The sequence below is a fragment of the Delphinus delphis genome, chromosome 5, assembly GCF_949987515.2.
Source record: "Delphinus delphis chromosome 5, mDelDel1.2, whole genome shotgun sequence".
In the NCBI taxonomy this organism is placed as follows: Eukaryota; Metazoa; Chordata; class Mammalia; order Artiodactyla; family Delphinidae; genus Delphinus; species Delphinus delphis.
Window position 1 is genome coordinate 76,242,616 of NC_082687.1, and position 17,166 is coordinate 76,259,781.

A 17,166-nucleotide genomic window follows, 5' to 3' on the forward strand; every position below is an offset into this window, starting at 1 on the left:
TACCAGAATTATTTACCTTAATTCCTGATTCCCCACTGCCCAAGCTACGAATCCTGATCTTTATTTAAAAACTTAAAGTACTACACATAAGAAACTGAAAATTGTTTTTGGAAGCAGATAGGGTCATAAACAATAAAATATTGCAAGAATGCACTAGGTGAATTTGTAGGTTTGTGCTGGGTTGTCTACAAGTTTATGGTTTGTACTTAGAAAACTTCTTATCAGAAAACCAGGGACATAGCTTTAGGGCTGAGTTAACTCATATAGTGCATTTTCCAGTTAGATCTGTTTTTCTTTCCTTCCATTAATGATTGCCTATCAAAGGGTGATTTACTTTGCAATTTCTAAGTAAGGGCCTCTTACATGTTACTTTGCTAAGGTTTGTTCCTAGTGATCACTGCATACATAGTAATCACATGAGCGCATGTAATATTCTGATGGTTTTATTAACAAGTATATAATACATATATTGCATACTGTATATAGTATATGAGGACTGTACAGTACAAATTTATGTTCACAGTTTGACATGACAAAATGTCATTACTGAATTCCCATTGGACTACTGAGTAGAAACAGAGAAAGAACATTAAACATTCACATCTTTAGTAAGAAAGATTACCAAAATGTTTCAGTATTTGCAAGTATACTAATGCATGCTAAAAACCTTTACCCATTCAGTCTTATTAGCTTATAAAATATATTACACTTTATTAAAAATTTCTGCATAGTTTATACAAGTATTAAAGTACTGTAAATGTAATAATCCTGCTATACTTGCAGGTATGGTTTAAGAGATGCTAAGCAGAAAGATTATTTTGACCCTCTAACACTAAGTACATAACAGCAAAAAAAAAAAAAAAGTGCTAGTATTTGTAAAACATAATATTGTTGTAGCCCTCGTTTAATTCATGTAAAATGGCTTTGTAAATGTATTATTTAAGTGAATTTGCAATCATTTAGAACTTGTTAACCTTGACCAACAGGAGAATAAAGGCCACTCTGAGCAACTTCATGTATGACAGCAATTCCTTCAAGATGACTGTATATTTTCAAACCAATCAAATTATTTTAAAACCTTAGACCTTTGAGATTGTCTTTAAAACAATCTAATCAGGAATGATGTGTAGATATACAGTATCAGCAATATCGTTTTTCAAATTCCACATTAGTGCAACACTGATAGTGCAGATGGGTGTTTAATAAAATATACACATTCATATATAGTTCCCCTGTAAATCTGTTCTAAGGCTCTTGAAACTTCTGATATTTAGCATTTCCTTAGTTGAACATAGCTATGCTAACACATTCTCAAAACCAGGCGATTTAGAATGTTAATGCCCATTTGCGATGTAGATTCACTTTAGAACTCTAAAATATGATGGTTACAGATTTAATTTTTCTGACTTCTCCCCCAAGATGACACTTGGATAATAATCAAAGAAATTCTATAATAAACAGAATTTACACAACACTAACTTCATGTTTACAAATCATTCTCATCAATTTAAAATATTGCAATTAAAATCACCATTGATAGTAACATGGCATATCATTAAAACCACACGTTCAAGGGTACCTTATCTTGTATTGGAGGTCTTCCACAATAACAGCTAAAAATTACTAAGAGACTAAATTTCTCAACTATCATAGTAAAATACAAATATATATAAAAAAGGAAAATTTGGTTAAGAGCCAATCGGTAACTAAAGTATATAGACCAGCATGGGAACAGAGACTGGCTTCCTGGGTTGCTTTTCTTTGAGTTGAAATGTATCTTTGTTAGTGAACTGTTAGTATAATCTAAGCAAGCCGAAGAGTAATGTACGTCTTCGCAGGGTATTGCTTGCTTTTCTGAAAAAAAAAATGTCAATATGCCATAGCGCACACATCAAATTTCATGAGAACCCACGAAGCTTTCTATCAGCTGGACTTAGACTCACAGCTAATTATTCCAAGATCAATCCTATCCTTTCTTGCCCCTTTTCCCACCTTCAAGATGGGTTAGAACACACACAAACTGGTTATCTCCATTAAAACAAAAATGTTCTTTGCACTCCAACTTAATTCTTCAGTGCGTTGTGGAAGAACCATTTCAAGCAATAAACATTTTGGCATGAATGGGACTAAGCATCTACAATACAGACAATACCTACTTTTCCAAGAGCCATTCTTTTTTTATCCCTCAATTCATGTCATAGTTGCAAAAAAAAAAAAAAAAGCCTCATAAGGATGTTTTAATAGTCTAAACAAATTTTGCAGTGCTTAAAAAAAAAAAAGGAAAACCAAGTGCCCCCGTGACAAATTACTTTGCATTTCTCAACTACATCTCCTTTCAGTTGGATCCGAGGGCTTACGAGCGGGATCTCTTAGGTGTGCAGTCCCTACAACTAACTTTTATTAACACGGCGCCGTCAAAGTACGCTCCCCACACGATTCGCAGGCCTCCAGAATCACTCACGCACTGTCTTAAAAAAAAAACACAACTGAACAGTGTATTCCTCCCAGTTAAGGTCGTGTTGGATCCTGAGTTGTGGCTGGGATGAATCTTCAGGATTCCATTCTTCTCTCTGCTCCTCCATCCTTTATCGAGGGATGAAGGTGCATTTGCTTAAATGCACCCACACTACACCACCGTCGCCCACTTTCTTCAAATTTAGGACCAATGGCATTTCCACGCACAAATTATTTTTATTGGCATTTACACTATGGTGCTCAAAAGCCTGCTTTTGCAAAACTTCCCCTAAATGATGGTGCTATTAATCTTCAACATAAACACGAGTCATTTTCAGTTTGTTCTTCTGACAGGATACTTGATAGTGATAGGAGATTGCCGGCTCCAACAGTAAACATCTGGGAATTTGAGCTACATTTATGAATCCCTGAACTGTGGTTTTCTAGATTTTTCAGAAATCTGTCCCCCAGGAAAGGTATGTGTGCTTCACAACTATTTATATTTACAAATAGTGTCTCTCAGGTCTTAAACTGAAGGAATCTACTAAAGCGTTAGCAGATGCTTATTTACGGTGTGTGTCATGTACACAGATGACAGCCAATTTGGCACCTTACAGCTCACACAGGAAAGTCTCCATATGAAGCCTCCATGATTAATTTGATAGGGGAATACAATTACCACTCAACGTTTCCCTGTTTGCAAAAAAAAGCTGTTAAGTAGGTGGGGTAAAAGAAGGCCATTAAAGAAAACCATTCATACCCTTATCCAAAAGATTTTTTCCCATTACTGAGCAAATAGTTTTGTGGCATCCCTATCAATGCTTGGTAATCGACATTAAGGACATTGTAGAAACAGAGACAGGTGCATGGAGAACCCCATCAGTATCTGGCTTTGCAGTAGGGTTCCGCACAGCTGAATGTGCATAGAGACTGAAGCTCTGGGAATGTACTGCCCAGCGAACCAAATAATGAATTGTCTCCAAAAAGCCCTAGGCGAGCAGGAATGGCTGGCTTCCTCCTTTGCCCGCCTTGCTCTGCCCCTGCTGCATGCCCCTTTGCTCCGACTCCACGCTAGCAAGTACAGTATCCACCCCCTCAATGGACAGACATCATCCACCTAAATCAGCAGCTCTGGCTCACCTCCCTGGTGGCAAAGACCTCCTTAGTAGCTGCAGGCACAAAGGAGGGTAACGGACATACATTTAGATGAAGTGCTAAATCCAAATTGACCAGCCAGATCTGTGAAGGACAATGGAAGAGTTGACTGTACTAGTCTGAAAGCCTGTTGCATGTCTAGCTAATCTGTGAAAGGTTCCACCCTTCTTTTTGCTGTGGAGCACCAAACTCGATCACAGAGCACAGAGGTCTGGATGCCTCTGGCAAGGACTAGCAGGCTGGATACTGTATTTCTAATACATTTACTTTGACATTCTTTTGAGGATTACATGGAGAAGCAATTGGTTATGTTAGTTTACATGTTCCCTTGCTTTCATTACATTAAACGTATCTCTAAGAAGGGTTTGCTTAGCATCCCCGGAAAAAAAAAAAAGAAAAAAAAAATTGTTCACATTCTTTAGGTCTGACCCGTGGCGAGGAGAGGGAAGATTAGAGAATATTTACTACTGACCATATGGAAGTTTGAATGATATAAATTCAGAGATTCAGACCAGCTGAATCAAAATTAAAATGTACATGTAAAAAGATGAGTTAGATAATGGGAGGGAGGACAGAGAGAGAGCTGGGAGAGTGGGAGCCACGCTGAGGCGGGAGATAGAGGCATTCAAACGAGCATGTGGCGTTTCCTATGGAGGGCAAGGTGGTCGGAGCGGGAGAAGCTGCGGTCACAGTCTGGACACTGGAAGGGTTTGATTCCAGTATGTTTTCGGAAATGTCTCGTGAGTTCATCAGACCGAGCGAATTTCCATGTGCATCCTTCCCATGTACATTTGTAGGGTTTTTCTCCTGCAGAAAGGTGGGGAAAAAAGAGCTGATTTTTTCTAAGAGCAAAATGATATTAATCATTAAAGACAGTAAATATTTCTGAGCTACAGCTCTTGACAAACATTATTTCCAAGATAGGATCATACATTTGTCCCTTGAACCACTAGGTGACAAATGAGAAACACAGATTAATTGTCTTAATATGAAACTGGCTTTCTGCCCAAAAAAGGGGGGGAGGGGGATTTTAAGAGTTCCTACAGCATATTTATGGCACTGAAATCCACTCTTAGGGGCTATCAAAGAATTTTGGTTTTGCCCTCAAAGGAGGCAATGAGCAAGTTTTTAACACCCGGTGATCCGTATTTGTTGACCTCCAAGGCGTAAACTTACTTAGGAGCTTAGCTACATGCAGCGCTATCCATTCAAAGAGAAGTCCAAACTGCAAGTTATGGGATTTGCTTATTCTTCTCAATAGTTTTCTAAAAATGTGAAGTCCCTAAGTCCCTAGCAACAAATATTCATCAGGGATTTCAACATTTTATTTTTTGTTTAGTCAAGAACAACAACGCCTAAGTATAATGCTTTAATTCAGACGTACGGAAAATATAGTAAACTCCTCCCCACTCTGTCAGAAGTCAGGTCTCTACAACCCTCTCCTGTGAGACGATAACTTACAGGTGAGAAAAAGAAGACCTTTGTGGGAAAGTCACGAGGACAGCAGTATGAAGGCCTTTACAAATAAAAAGGCAGTTCACGGTAATTTTACATGTTTAAATCAGTAATATTGGGTAATGGGCATGACAGATTCATTCCCATTTACTATCCCTTGTTTTCTAGAAACCTTAAAGGATTGTAATTCCTTGGCATTTCAATGACATATTCAGAATTTATACTCTCTGCTTTGTTGCACAGAATATACATGCTAAGAGTTCTTTTTCTTACATCTGAATCGTTACCCAAATATCCAATGTCTTTTTACTCTTAGGCTGGCCTTTGGTAACATCCACCTCTCAGGTCCCGTTCGTGCCCTGAGGAGGCTTTCATGAGTCTATCTGGCACTGCCCATTGGGTGGTCCTCTAACTGCAAGGCTGTCACCCTCAGCTCTCTCCGTGGCAACACTGTGAGGAGGCCAAGGAACACTGTATGCGGCTGGACCCCCTCGGCTTCCTTTGCCTCCTTCCCAGGATGCACGGCAAACCTTCACTTCCACTCTGCCAGACACTTTACTTCCTCTCCTCTTCCAAACCCCGGATTCTTCTCTTTGTAAATGTTCCTAACAAGAATGACTCACAAACCTCCAAATATTCTACATTCTGAGGTTAAGGAAATGTACAGAGAGGGAAATTGCTGTTACACTAGAATTTCACATCCAAGAGTATGAGGTCAGCTCAGATGAGGCTTTCCATAAACATTCATCACCAATACCAACTGCAATTCATCAGGTTTGTTTAAAACATTTTTGTACGAATTCCTTAAGATGTGTTGCTACAAAATGTTCTTGAGCACAGGGGACAATTTTATGTTTTCCTCACCTATTTAACAATTTTTATAAGACCTGTCTGTACGCTCTATATGCAATGCCTGGCAAACTGGAAATATCCTACAACAAATACGGTAGGCAATCGCCTACAAGTTCCCTCAGTTTTAGAAGACGATAATTACCCAAATATCTTCACTTTTCTTTCCTTCGATGACTGTCTTCCGTTTGAATTCCATTTCTAGAAACTGCTGCATTTACTTGTTCTGTATAAAGAACTTTTTTCTTCTTTTTTTTGCCATCGTGAATTTGATAACGTACATTTACTAAGTGACAGCCTATATGAAGGCCACATCTTTGATGAAACAGGCCCATGGTTAAGGGCAATTTCCCCCTCTGTTCTCAGTGGAGGTTTCATGCCCTTCTCTCTCTCTTACTACAGAGACCACAGAACTGCAAGTGGTTGCAAGGGGCCTTGAACAGATAACCCTGAATCTATTCTATTATAAAAACCAATCATTATCGAAAACTTCATTTTTCACAACTGACAAGCGACATCTGTAGCTATGGTAACTTTCAAGATGCCTGAAAAAATTTCATTACAATAATCTCTGAAAGCTAGAACGTTTGTCTTAACATTCCATGCTAGTACTTCTTAAGAAGAAAGATGAAGCGAGTCTTGTATTTCTAATACCTGTATGTGTTCTTCTGTGTGCTTTCAAGTGAGAGCTTTTAGTGTATACTTTGTTGCATCCATCATAATCACATCTGTGTATCCGCCGCTTCCTCTGGGTGTCTGGAGATTCCACAGGTAAAGGTCTCTTCCCGGGCTGCACGATGACTGAAGGGTGATTCCTAGGAAAGCCGATGCCAAATGCAAAATGGTGAGTGAAAGGCTCTTCCTTTCCCTCAGGGTACCAAAAGCATTAACAACACTGGGCAAAAACAAACAAACAAAAAACCCAACAAAATAAACAAAAAGAAATTAGCGGATCAACCCAAGAAGCACTGCTATATTCATTCAACAAACATGGAGTGAGCACCTACCATGAGCCAGGCACTGTGCTTGGCACCGGGACACAAAGATGAATAAAAACAGGGTTCCTGCCCTGGAGGAGCTCACACTCTAGGGGGAGACAGACATGTAGATAAGTAATGACAGTAAGAAGGGTTAGGGGCTACACTAGAGGGAGGTGCAAAGTGCTAGGAGAGTCTCTTTCCCTTAATAGAAATTTGCTTTCTTGTAGAATTCTGTGGTACTAGGCTGAACGCTATACTATGTTTTCTCACATTTATTATTCTTTAGGGGAAAATGTAAGAGGTCAAACTCCTAAGTCTCAGGCAACCACGCTGTTGGATGCATCTACACTTTATCCTTTACATAATTGGCATTTAGTTTGAGTCTCTTAAAGAGGCTCAACTTACATTTGATTTTTATCTCCCCCCCCCCGCCAAAAAAAAAGTTGGCACTACTGTCTTCACAAACTCAAACCTTTCCTGTCACTATTATTCCTCCTTGAGAGAGAACTTCAGGCCGTGCTAGTGGTCAGGCGAGGAAGCCCCTCACTCAGGACTCAAGACCCAGGCTCCAGGTGCAGCCCCGGCTCCCTCACTGGCTGCCCGCCATCCTCCCTACCTTCCTGGCTCCTCACCCAGACTCCCCTTCCTGCACCTGCACACCTTTCCAGGGGGGAGGGGGGTTGAAATCAAATCAGGTTACACACCATTACTATGAACTTTCTCTTTTTCAGAAAGGAAGTTGGTGGAGAGAAATGGCAGGTGGGAAGAGCTAGGAAAAATCTGTAGTTTTTTCAGGCTTCCCCCGCTGATTGATGTAATTAACAAGTTCTAATCCATCCATTTGCTCTCCTAATAACTAATTACTTGATACATTACAAGCTTATGTATCGACGGTTGGCCTCTAACTGCAATGAAAGACTTCTTTGTCTTTTAAATTTGAATCTAAAGTTCTTAAAATATTCCAAATAACATGTGAATGTTTTATACAAGAGTGTATGGGGGAAAAAAGATTGGTGAAAAGAATTTGATGAGGGTAAACAGTCTTGTGAGATAAAGAATAATAAAATTTAGACATAAAAATCAAGAGAGTCACTGAATGAAGCTTGTTTTTTATCTTGGTAAAAATGTAAATACATGTCCCTTATCAACAACTTTTTCAAGCACCCAAAGAAGTGACTAGGAAGAGAATAAAAAGGTGCATTTTATCTTGAGTGACTTCACTAATTTCTCACTTATGATTAGCAAAGAAAACTGTCAGTTTTGAGTATCACTTTACCTTCCTACCCTGATGCTTAGAGGGATGATATGAAAGAATAAAGTTTAGATACATGGAAAAGGGAACATGAACTAGTGGGGGGGGGGGGGAGAACAAGAACTTCAATTATATAAATGTACAAACAAATAGCAGAGAAAATGGAGAAGTGAGAGAGTTTTTATAAAGCTCGATTATTAAGACCTTTAATAAAAAGAAAACAGTTTATCAGTTTATTTTAAACTTTCAACTTTCATGCCATTGACTGAAAATTTTCATCTTCATTAAGGGAACTTCAGGAAGTAAAATGTTGAGGGGAAAAAAAAATGAACAGTTAAATCTATCTCATGTGCCTCTGGGACCCTGGGAGAGAATCCCAGATAACTTTAGAAGTCTCTCCCAGTTATTCGATTTTATGAGTTGGGATTCTAATGGTTTCTGTGTAGTAGTTATGACTGCTGTTCCAGCTGCTCATTTTGTGAAAATGTTACCCTAAAAAGAGGTACCCTAAAAGGCTGTGGGCTCCAGCTCCGTCCCGATAGTCCCTATAACCCTCGGCAAGGTATTCGTGCTCTCCGTGCCTCAGTTTCTTCTCTGTAAAAGGGGACGATAATCATGCGATCTCAGAAAGCTGTTGTGAGTTATGCACACAAAACGCTTAAGAACAACACCTGTTCCAGATGCAAATCTGCTAAACAGTAGCTGTTACTATTTCAAGGTGCAGAAACCCATGAGCAAACTTTGCCCCTACAGTGGTTGAATTTCATGAGGAGTTTTTTTGGGATGTCCTAACACCAGATCAGGAAATCTCTACTCTAGCCAACATCTCCCTTGGAAGGCAGCATCACTCTGAGAGGGGTCAGCAGTCTCTCTCTAAAGAGCCGGATATTGGTACAGGCTGAGGTTCAGGATCTTGGGATCTCACTCACTCTTCTTGGTCTCCTCACTGCTCATTTTTTAGGAGGTTGTTTGGGATCATTATAACCAAGAAGTTAGAATGCCTAGTAAATATCAGAGACCTGGTCATTGTTTTGAGTTAAGCTGATCCCTCTTATGTTTGCTACAGTTTCCTGTTCACAACTCAATGGGGGAAATCTGATCCTCAAACTTTTTGTTCTAAATAAATTTTCACACATGTAAATAACAAAAGAAATCTGATATACTTTTGAGTGCCTTTAAAAATAATCCTAAAGCTATAACTTTATGATCAAACAAATGGATTTCAAAGCTGTATTTTAAAGTCCGCCCCTGTAAAGGAAGGGTTTCCTAAGGCAAATATTATTGGGGCTGCTTCATGGACATGGTACCAGGTGCTTGGTATTCCAGTGATTCTTTCCTGGCTAGCTGGTTTCCTATGTGGGCTGCTACTGGGCACACTCCAAGACATTACTTAATCACATCTGTGAGAGAATTACTTGAAGGGTACATTTCCCAGTTGTGGCTAATCGGTTCAATTTTCTGAGAGGCAAATGCATTCTTAGGTCAGCATTAGAATAAGCACATTACTCATTAATCATTAAAAGCCACTGAGCTTGAGATCATCAAAAGAACGTTACTTAAAATAAGCAAGAAAAGAGAAAAGCTGTTTTCTTTCCAGCAGCATTCAGAGCACAGAATATTGCTTTCAATTATTCTTCCGTAATGTGTTACACTGTAATTTATAATAACCTAGACTTTGGAATAACCCCCTTTTCAGTCAATGGATCCCTTGCTATGTGGGCAGTTGGCTTTATAGCATCTTTTTCATCACCTGTGCAGGTACAAGCTATGTTGCCAGTTACCTCACCAAAGACATCTGACATCCTAAAAAAAAGGTAATTCAGCCTACAAGATGTGTCCATTTTGGTTAGTCTATTTTTCCTTTCCCTTAGTGCAGCAGCAGATGCAATCAGCTAGATAGGGCCTAAAAATAGCAGGAAGACCACTCGTCTGGAAGCAGGGGATCAGCCCAGGCCCCCTCTGCTGTTAATGGTGTGATTACAGGCAAGTTATTTATGTCTTGGCTCATCAGTTGTTTGCTCTGACTCCCACCTGCTTGTTTTGGGAGAATGAAATAACTCCTTTGAAAACACTTGGAAAAGTTCCTTTCTGGGGGTAAGGAGGCACTATGCAATTGTGAAGGGCAATAATGTACAAGACCATCAGGCAGTCTGCCTACTGATGGGGCTGCGGAAGATTCATTCTCTTCTTCATCTATCAAGGAGTAGATGACGACCCCCCGCCGCCCCACCCCCCGCAAAAAAAGCGGACGGATTTGATGCAAATGGCAATTGATATATGAGCTATTATGAAGGCACCTCCTTGGGTTGAATGTGGATACAACCAGAATACGTGTTAAGTTCCAGAAAATAGCTGTTCTAAAACCAGAGGATTCATATTCTGTTACAGAGTTCATTACGTAAGGGAGAAGAGTGCAGTAGATAAAGCAGAAAGGTGGGCAGAAATGCTGGAGAAAAGGGTATGTGGGGAGGAAGGTGATAGAAGGGACCCTGAGGAGACAGTAATTGTTGAACTTCCTTTGTACTAGGAAGCTGGCCATTAAATCCAATGTTGTAAAGACCATAACACAAGAAAAATAATTACAACCAATAATGAAAATAAAGAGGAAGCAGGGGCAACGAGATTAAGTGACTAGGCCAAGGTCATACACATGGTGGAGCGCAGAGCTGGGATCCAAGATGTTGGATCCGAAGGCCACGTTTGTACCTACTGCAGACACAGCCTCCAGTGTAATCACTGGTAGAAGTCAAGGGCATCTCTAGTGGCAAATCTCAGTAATGATGTTATTTAGACTGTGTGTGACACCGTCACACACAGCAAGTCAAACCACCGTTCAGGTGTCTGGATGTCGACCAGTAGTGTAAACTTCCTACTGGATGGCGGTTCTAAAGCAGACCGAACATTCTAGGGCAGTCACAATTAGAAAGACAGGAGGCTAAACAGTTCTTTCAACGCCGAGCTTCTCTGAGCATCATGGTCGCTTTCTGTTGCCATGGGACTGGTTTTGGAGTATCTTTCTTGGATTTGTGGTTGGCCCGGAAAATTCTGACTAAAAGCCATTCCCCACCACAGAAACACTATACTTTATGAGAACTGACAATGGGAAGGACGATATGTGATCCCATGAAGCATTTCCAGGATCCAACCTTAAGGAGAATATCTAGAACACCAAATTCAATCTATGTTGGGCTAAAGATGATGGGAGAACTATATACACATAGTCTGGAAGGATGGAAAAAAACAAGATAAAAATGATTTCTGGGGTAAAGTGGCAAAATCATGTGTGACCAAATCATTGAGAACGTGACATAACGCGTTTAACAGAGCACATAGTTTTTGGAGAGATTCTCCCATCTGGCCCAGGGGCTGCCCCGAACGACAAGGCAGTCCCGGCTGGCAATCCACACCACATCCTGAGCGGGAAGCTCCAGCTTCCATTCCAGTTCCGAGATGCACGCCGCTAGGTAAATGCCAGGCAGACCTCAATATACTTACTCTTGTAACAGTGCTTGCGGGGGGGACACTGAGTTCATTAAAGGGGGTGACATTTCTTCAGGATAATAATCTGTCCTCTGTGGTTCGATCCCAGGTTCTATTTTAATTTTTTTCTGTAATAGAGGCTTCTCATATGATTCAATTACAGGGACTACAAAATAAAAATAGAAAAGTTACTCTATGTACCATTTACCGATTTCAGCCTTTAAAAGCTTATTGCACGGCTTCTAGCTACCACACTGATGTGTATCTATTTGCCTTTGGCAAAATGACAGCAGTAATGAATCGGTGGGCGCTTCTTGTTCCTCCTAACGATTACTTTGTCAGCAAGCACCATATGGAGGAAGCTGGACTTTTAAGACATCAGCCCCCAAAGGATTTCTTCCTTATGACGTTTGGTTATCTCCTTGTTACCCCAGCCTTCTGCCTCTGACCAGTCAGTAAACAAGGTGGCTTTTAATAGCCATTAGTTATCACATGGTCTAAAGGTATTTCTTAAATGCCTTTTTGCACCTAAAACCATGCTGGTATTCAATAAAGCAAAATATAAAGTCAAGATTCTTATTATCCCCAAGTTGACAAGTATATAGTGAAACTAATCATTTCATGGCATTTAACAGACAGCCTGATTCTTGGGAGATCTTCCAGTGTCAACACTTAAAAAAAAAAAAAAAAGCAAATGCCTTAGGCAGACTCTAACTCGAATATTTCCTTTTCAGAGTGCAACACCTCTTGGCCCCTTGCCTCCTTTGCTCCCTCACCCAGACTATCTGGTGAAGACCCGGTAAGTCCGGACTAAGCAGGGGGGCGGCAGTGTGGGCGAGTGGCAGAATTTACCTTGCATGCTACTACTGGAATTTTCCATCTCGTCCGACAGGGAGACCATGAGCGGCTGCTGGAGGTGGCTGGTGTACATGAAGGGGACGGGCTGCACGACAACAGGCTGGATGACGGGCAGGATGCCGGGACTCCGGATGCCGTGGCGGGAGAGGGCCGCAGCCATCACAGGCGGCATGGACAGCGGCACGCTGAAGGGCTGCACGCCGGGCGGCGGCGGCGGCGAGTACTTCTTCCCCGGTGGGCTGGACGAGGGCAGGCTCAGCCCTGGCGAGGCTCTCCGGTGCAAGGACTGGAACTTCAGGGAGGAGGGGGAGTTTCCGGCAGAGGGCGGCGAGCTCCGCTTGTTCACGGTGAGGTCCACCGGCTCCATCTGCATCCCATGCGACAGGCCTTCTGGGGTCTGGAAGAACTTATCAGATAACGGTGTGGAGTAGATGACGCCATACTTGTTGGGCTTCATCGACTCCATGTAATTAGACGGGTATGACTATTGGAAAAGAAAGACAGAAACGTGTCAATAGCCAAGTAAGTGTGTTTGCTTGAAACACGAATTAAGATGAAAAAATACAACAAGCACCTTCAATCACATGGACTTTAATAAGTGGTTTGGGTTTAGATACATGCTTGACCCTAAAACAATGCTATGAGAGAAAGCTGGTCTAATAAACGTAAGTACGAAAGTTAATGTGGTGGGCTTCCCTGGTGTCTCAGTGGTTGAGAGTCCGCCTGCCGATACAGGGGACACGGGTTCGTGCCCGGGTCCGGGAAGATCCCACATGCCGCGGAGCGGCTGCGCCCGTGAGCCATGGCCGCTGAGCCTGCGCGTCCGGAGCCTGTGCTCCGCAACGGGAGAGGGCACAACAGTGAGAGGCCCGTGTACCGCAAAAAAAAAATAAAATAAAAAAATAAAGTTAATGTGGTAACTGTGTCACACGAAAAATCTCAAATTTAATTCTACGATTATGGCCATGTCCAATGTTAAGGCAGAGGATGATACCTGGAAAAATTCTCAAATAGATTATGAAACAGAAGGCTTATGGGCCTTTATCGTTAGGAGTTGGCAGTGAGGTTCACCAGGAATCAGCCAAGCCAGCTAACCTTGTTGATTTTCTGCTGGGGTTTTCTACTTGGCAGGAAATACTCTCCCTGCCTTTAGTGTCCTCCAGCTCAGCAGAAAGACACTGAACGTTTCTCATACGCTGTGTATACCAGGGACAAGCAGATCTGCATGGTAGGGCCTTAGGATGGTCTTCAGCCACTGACACATCCATGCTACGAGTCCCGGCCTTAGCACTGAAAGTCCTACATCCCAGGAAATGCCTCAATCTCAGGCACACCAGGATGGCCAGTCACCCTACACACCTATACACGGTAGAAGGCCACCCACAGGAGGGTGATTACGTTCTTGGCTCCAACTTGTGCGATGGACTTATTCACAGTTTGAATGAAACTGTAGAAGATGACTTAATCTCCAAATTTGTGGATGACACAGAACTGTAAGAATGAGCTACTGTAACAGGACTCAAATAAAGACACGTGACGCTGGAAGGGACCTGCACATGAGCCGAGGTCCTGCCTTGTCTCCTTTCCACCTTGCTACCCCCCTCATCAAAAGAGGCTGCAGGACAACCTAACAAGATACTGGAGGAGACACCAATGGTTTTCCTCCCATATCTAAGATCTGTTCCACAACTGACCTCATTTATCTTCAAGTTCATTTCTCTCTTATAATATCAAGGTAATCTAACTCATGTACCAGCTTTAAATATAAATCAATCATAATTGCACACTATGGGTTCTGTCCTTGGCCATGGAATTCACTAAAATTACTTCTGTACCTTAACTAAAATTAAAAAATAGAAAACTCTGTTGTAGAATGCTTTAAAAAAATTAAACTCAACATAAGTCATTTTCTTTACTTGTAGGCATTTTAGGGCAACTGAAATTTTTAGTGGTAACATGTCAAGTCTGCCTGCAGAACATTACTTGTATTTGAATGTTTTACAGTGAAAGTGAAAAGTAACATACCGTGCCTCTCTTCCAGCTCTAAAATCCGATGTGTTTGTGATTCTGAGGCAACACTAGCTCATGATGCAAGTGAGAAAACCCACCAGTGGGGCCTTATAATGAAACAGCTTAAATGCACTATTAATTTCTGAGCCTCCCCAGCCCCTCCAATGGCCACTAATTTGAGTTATAAATAACTGGGGAATAGCAGTGTTTTTGACTGGGATTGCCACTGAGATCACACCCCTTTCCTCTCTGGGCCTCACTGGGTAAATCTCCACCTGACTATGCATCAGAATCAGCTGTGCTGCTTTAAAATTCCAGATGCCCGATTCCTTCTCTGGGCCAACTGAGCATCAGAGTATTGGAAAGTAAGGGGACAGGCAAGTACTTATCTTAATCTGGTTTTGATGTCAGTTTCTCATCGTTAAGATGCACTTTGTTCTTTTGTCCTTTCTTTCTTTACCTGTATCCTCATTCGTAACCTACATAACCACATGGAACAGTGACTCCTGCAGTCTGGTGTACATCTCTCTGACAGACACAGAGCTTTAGAATAGTTATGTGTTTATTTAAGTGCATTAAGAAAAAACTATGTTTCTCAGTAGTAGTGACAAAAAGTTCCCTTTTAAAATAACTTTTACAGTAGTGATACAAAGTTCCCTCTTAAAATAACTTTATTATGTTAAAAAGCAATTCTATCTCTAGGGCAAGAAAAATTACTAAATAAATATTAGGAGTGCAGGAGCCATGAGGATATGGCAAAATCTGTCAAGGTGGTATTGGATACCCACCTTCCAGGAGGTTGTGAGGTTATGATTAAAACTGGACTCAATGAGATACCTATGTGATGAACTTTAACACACACCGTTGTCCTGGGAGTCCCTTGTCTTCCTTCCTTATACAAGAGGTGTGCGCTGCAATGGGCTTTGATGCTCCCTATCAGGGCTTCTCAAACTTTACTGAGCACACAGATTCACCTGGGAATCTTGTTAAAAGGCAGGTTCTGAATTACTGGGGAGTGTCCTAAGGTGCCACAGACCACCCTTGGAACAGCCTGGCTCTAAATGACAGAGATACAGAATAAAAATACTAATTTTTATTATTAAAATGGTATACTGTTTAAATGCAATTTAAAGATGGGGGCGGGGAGAATTTTCACTAATAATACTGCTTAAAAACAAGGACATGAGGATATAAAATCAGGAAACATGAATATGTAAAAATATACAAATTGTTTTTTTAAAATAGCTTTGAATTACATATTAGGGATAAAATGAGGTAAAGACTGTTTCTACCTTTCTTTAGAACTAGACACACACCGGTGCAACACAAGGTGAGAGGCCCAAAATATGCAGTAATATTAATATGAAATGGATTTAAATTTAAATATTGAAATAGGCAAAAGAAAAAGAGGCACAAGGTTTGCTAACAAAACATTACAAACTTTGTACAATGAGGGTTTAAGGAAGTAATTAACTATAGGACGAAAAAAAGATTTCTCCTGGTTCTAAAGTTTAACCATCTTGATATAATTTTCTAAAGGGCAAAAGTTCTGGTATGAGAAACAAAAACTCCAGGAAATGGGAGGCAGTATTCATTGTTTCTACTCATGGAATTGTAGCTTCTCCCTTATTTTCAGCCCAAGTCTTCAAAGACATTCCTATGACCTAGATTTTAATGCCAACTTATTGGCAGCTACATAGGAAGCAAAATGAGGACATACTTTTATTGCTGTCATTGTTGGATTTTTCTATCTGTGGGGTGAGTTTAAGGAAAGCAGGAATTTAGAACCTGGGAGAGTTGCAAATTTAATAACAGTCTCAGGTTTCTCAAGCCATAAAGAAAGAAACATCCACACATAGAGCTAAGTTTTACAAACATTGTGCACAGTTCTGCAGAGAGCTTGCCCTCCCGTGAACGCCCCCTGCCAGCTATACTGGACATGTGGCATTTGTAAGACTCTAGGGCTAAAAGCAGGGGGACTGCTGGGACCTGGGCACATGACTGAGTACACTATTAACAACTTCCAGTCCGACTGCCTTGCCAAAGGGTGAAGAAATGTGGTTCTTCAAACTGTCTCACTAGCAAATTTCATAGCAATGTTTACCAGAACCTTCTATGAGACATGTTTATTTGGGTGGAGCATATAAGCCACTGCAATCAGCCTGCAACAGTCTGGTTCTCCACAGTGTAAGGACTGATACCGGGCTTGCTTAGGGTGTGTACCTTGGGTGGATACACCCTGGTAATAGTTGCTTCTTCTCTGTTCCAGACCATTCCTGTCTTCTAACAAAGCAATGCAGATAAGTGTGGCTGCACCAGTGAAATCCAAATCAGAGGCAAGTACTGATGAGGCAGAAAGAGGGCCTCCGGCCACTGCCAGGCATCCACTGGCTCGTATGCATACTGCTTACTCAAGGAGCCCTGTTCGCGGGAACAGAGCAGCCTGCAGACAAGACTCACGCAGGGCTTCCCCACTCCTGACCCCCACTAGCGGCAGCAATGGGTTTACTTTTCCAGAAGATCTGCTGTTAAGAAAAGTTCTCTCCCTCTGTTGTAACACGCATTCAAGTGTTCACACCTCCGCGCTGTGGGTTATTTCTTTGCTGGCGGCTTCCTGTCACTGGATTGGGAGATGAGGGTCCAGCCCAGGTGCTCAAAGAACACCAGATGAAC

At 41.4% G+C, this 17,166-nt stretch overlaps 1 protein-coding gene across 3 annotated transcripts in view; it reads right to left on the reverse strand.

The window, feature by feature from the left end:
- Positions 1-427: 427 nt before the first annotated feature.
- Positions 428-17,166, reverse strand: part of KLF3 (KLF transcription factor 3) — a 37,988-nt gene continuing 21,249 nt past the window's right edge. For all 3 annotated transcript variants that reach the window (XM_060012702.2, XM_060012701.2, XM_060012703.1), the window contains 4 exons: positions 12,478-12,967; positions 11,641-11,791; positions 6,568-6,728; positions 428-4,416 (listed from right to left, as the gene is read on the reverse strand). In XM_060012702.2, coding sequence (XP_059868685.1) covers positions 4,235-4,416; positions 6,568-6,728; positions 11,641-11,791; positions 12,478-12,967 — 984 coding nt within the window. In that variant the 3' untranslated portion in view covers positions 428-4,234. The remainder of the gene's footprint in view (positions 4,417-6,567; positions 6,729-11,640; positions 11,792-12,477; positions 12,968-17,166) is intronic.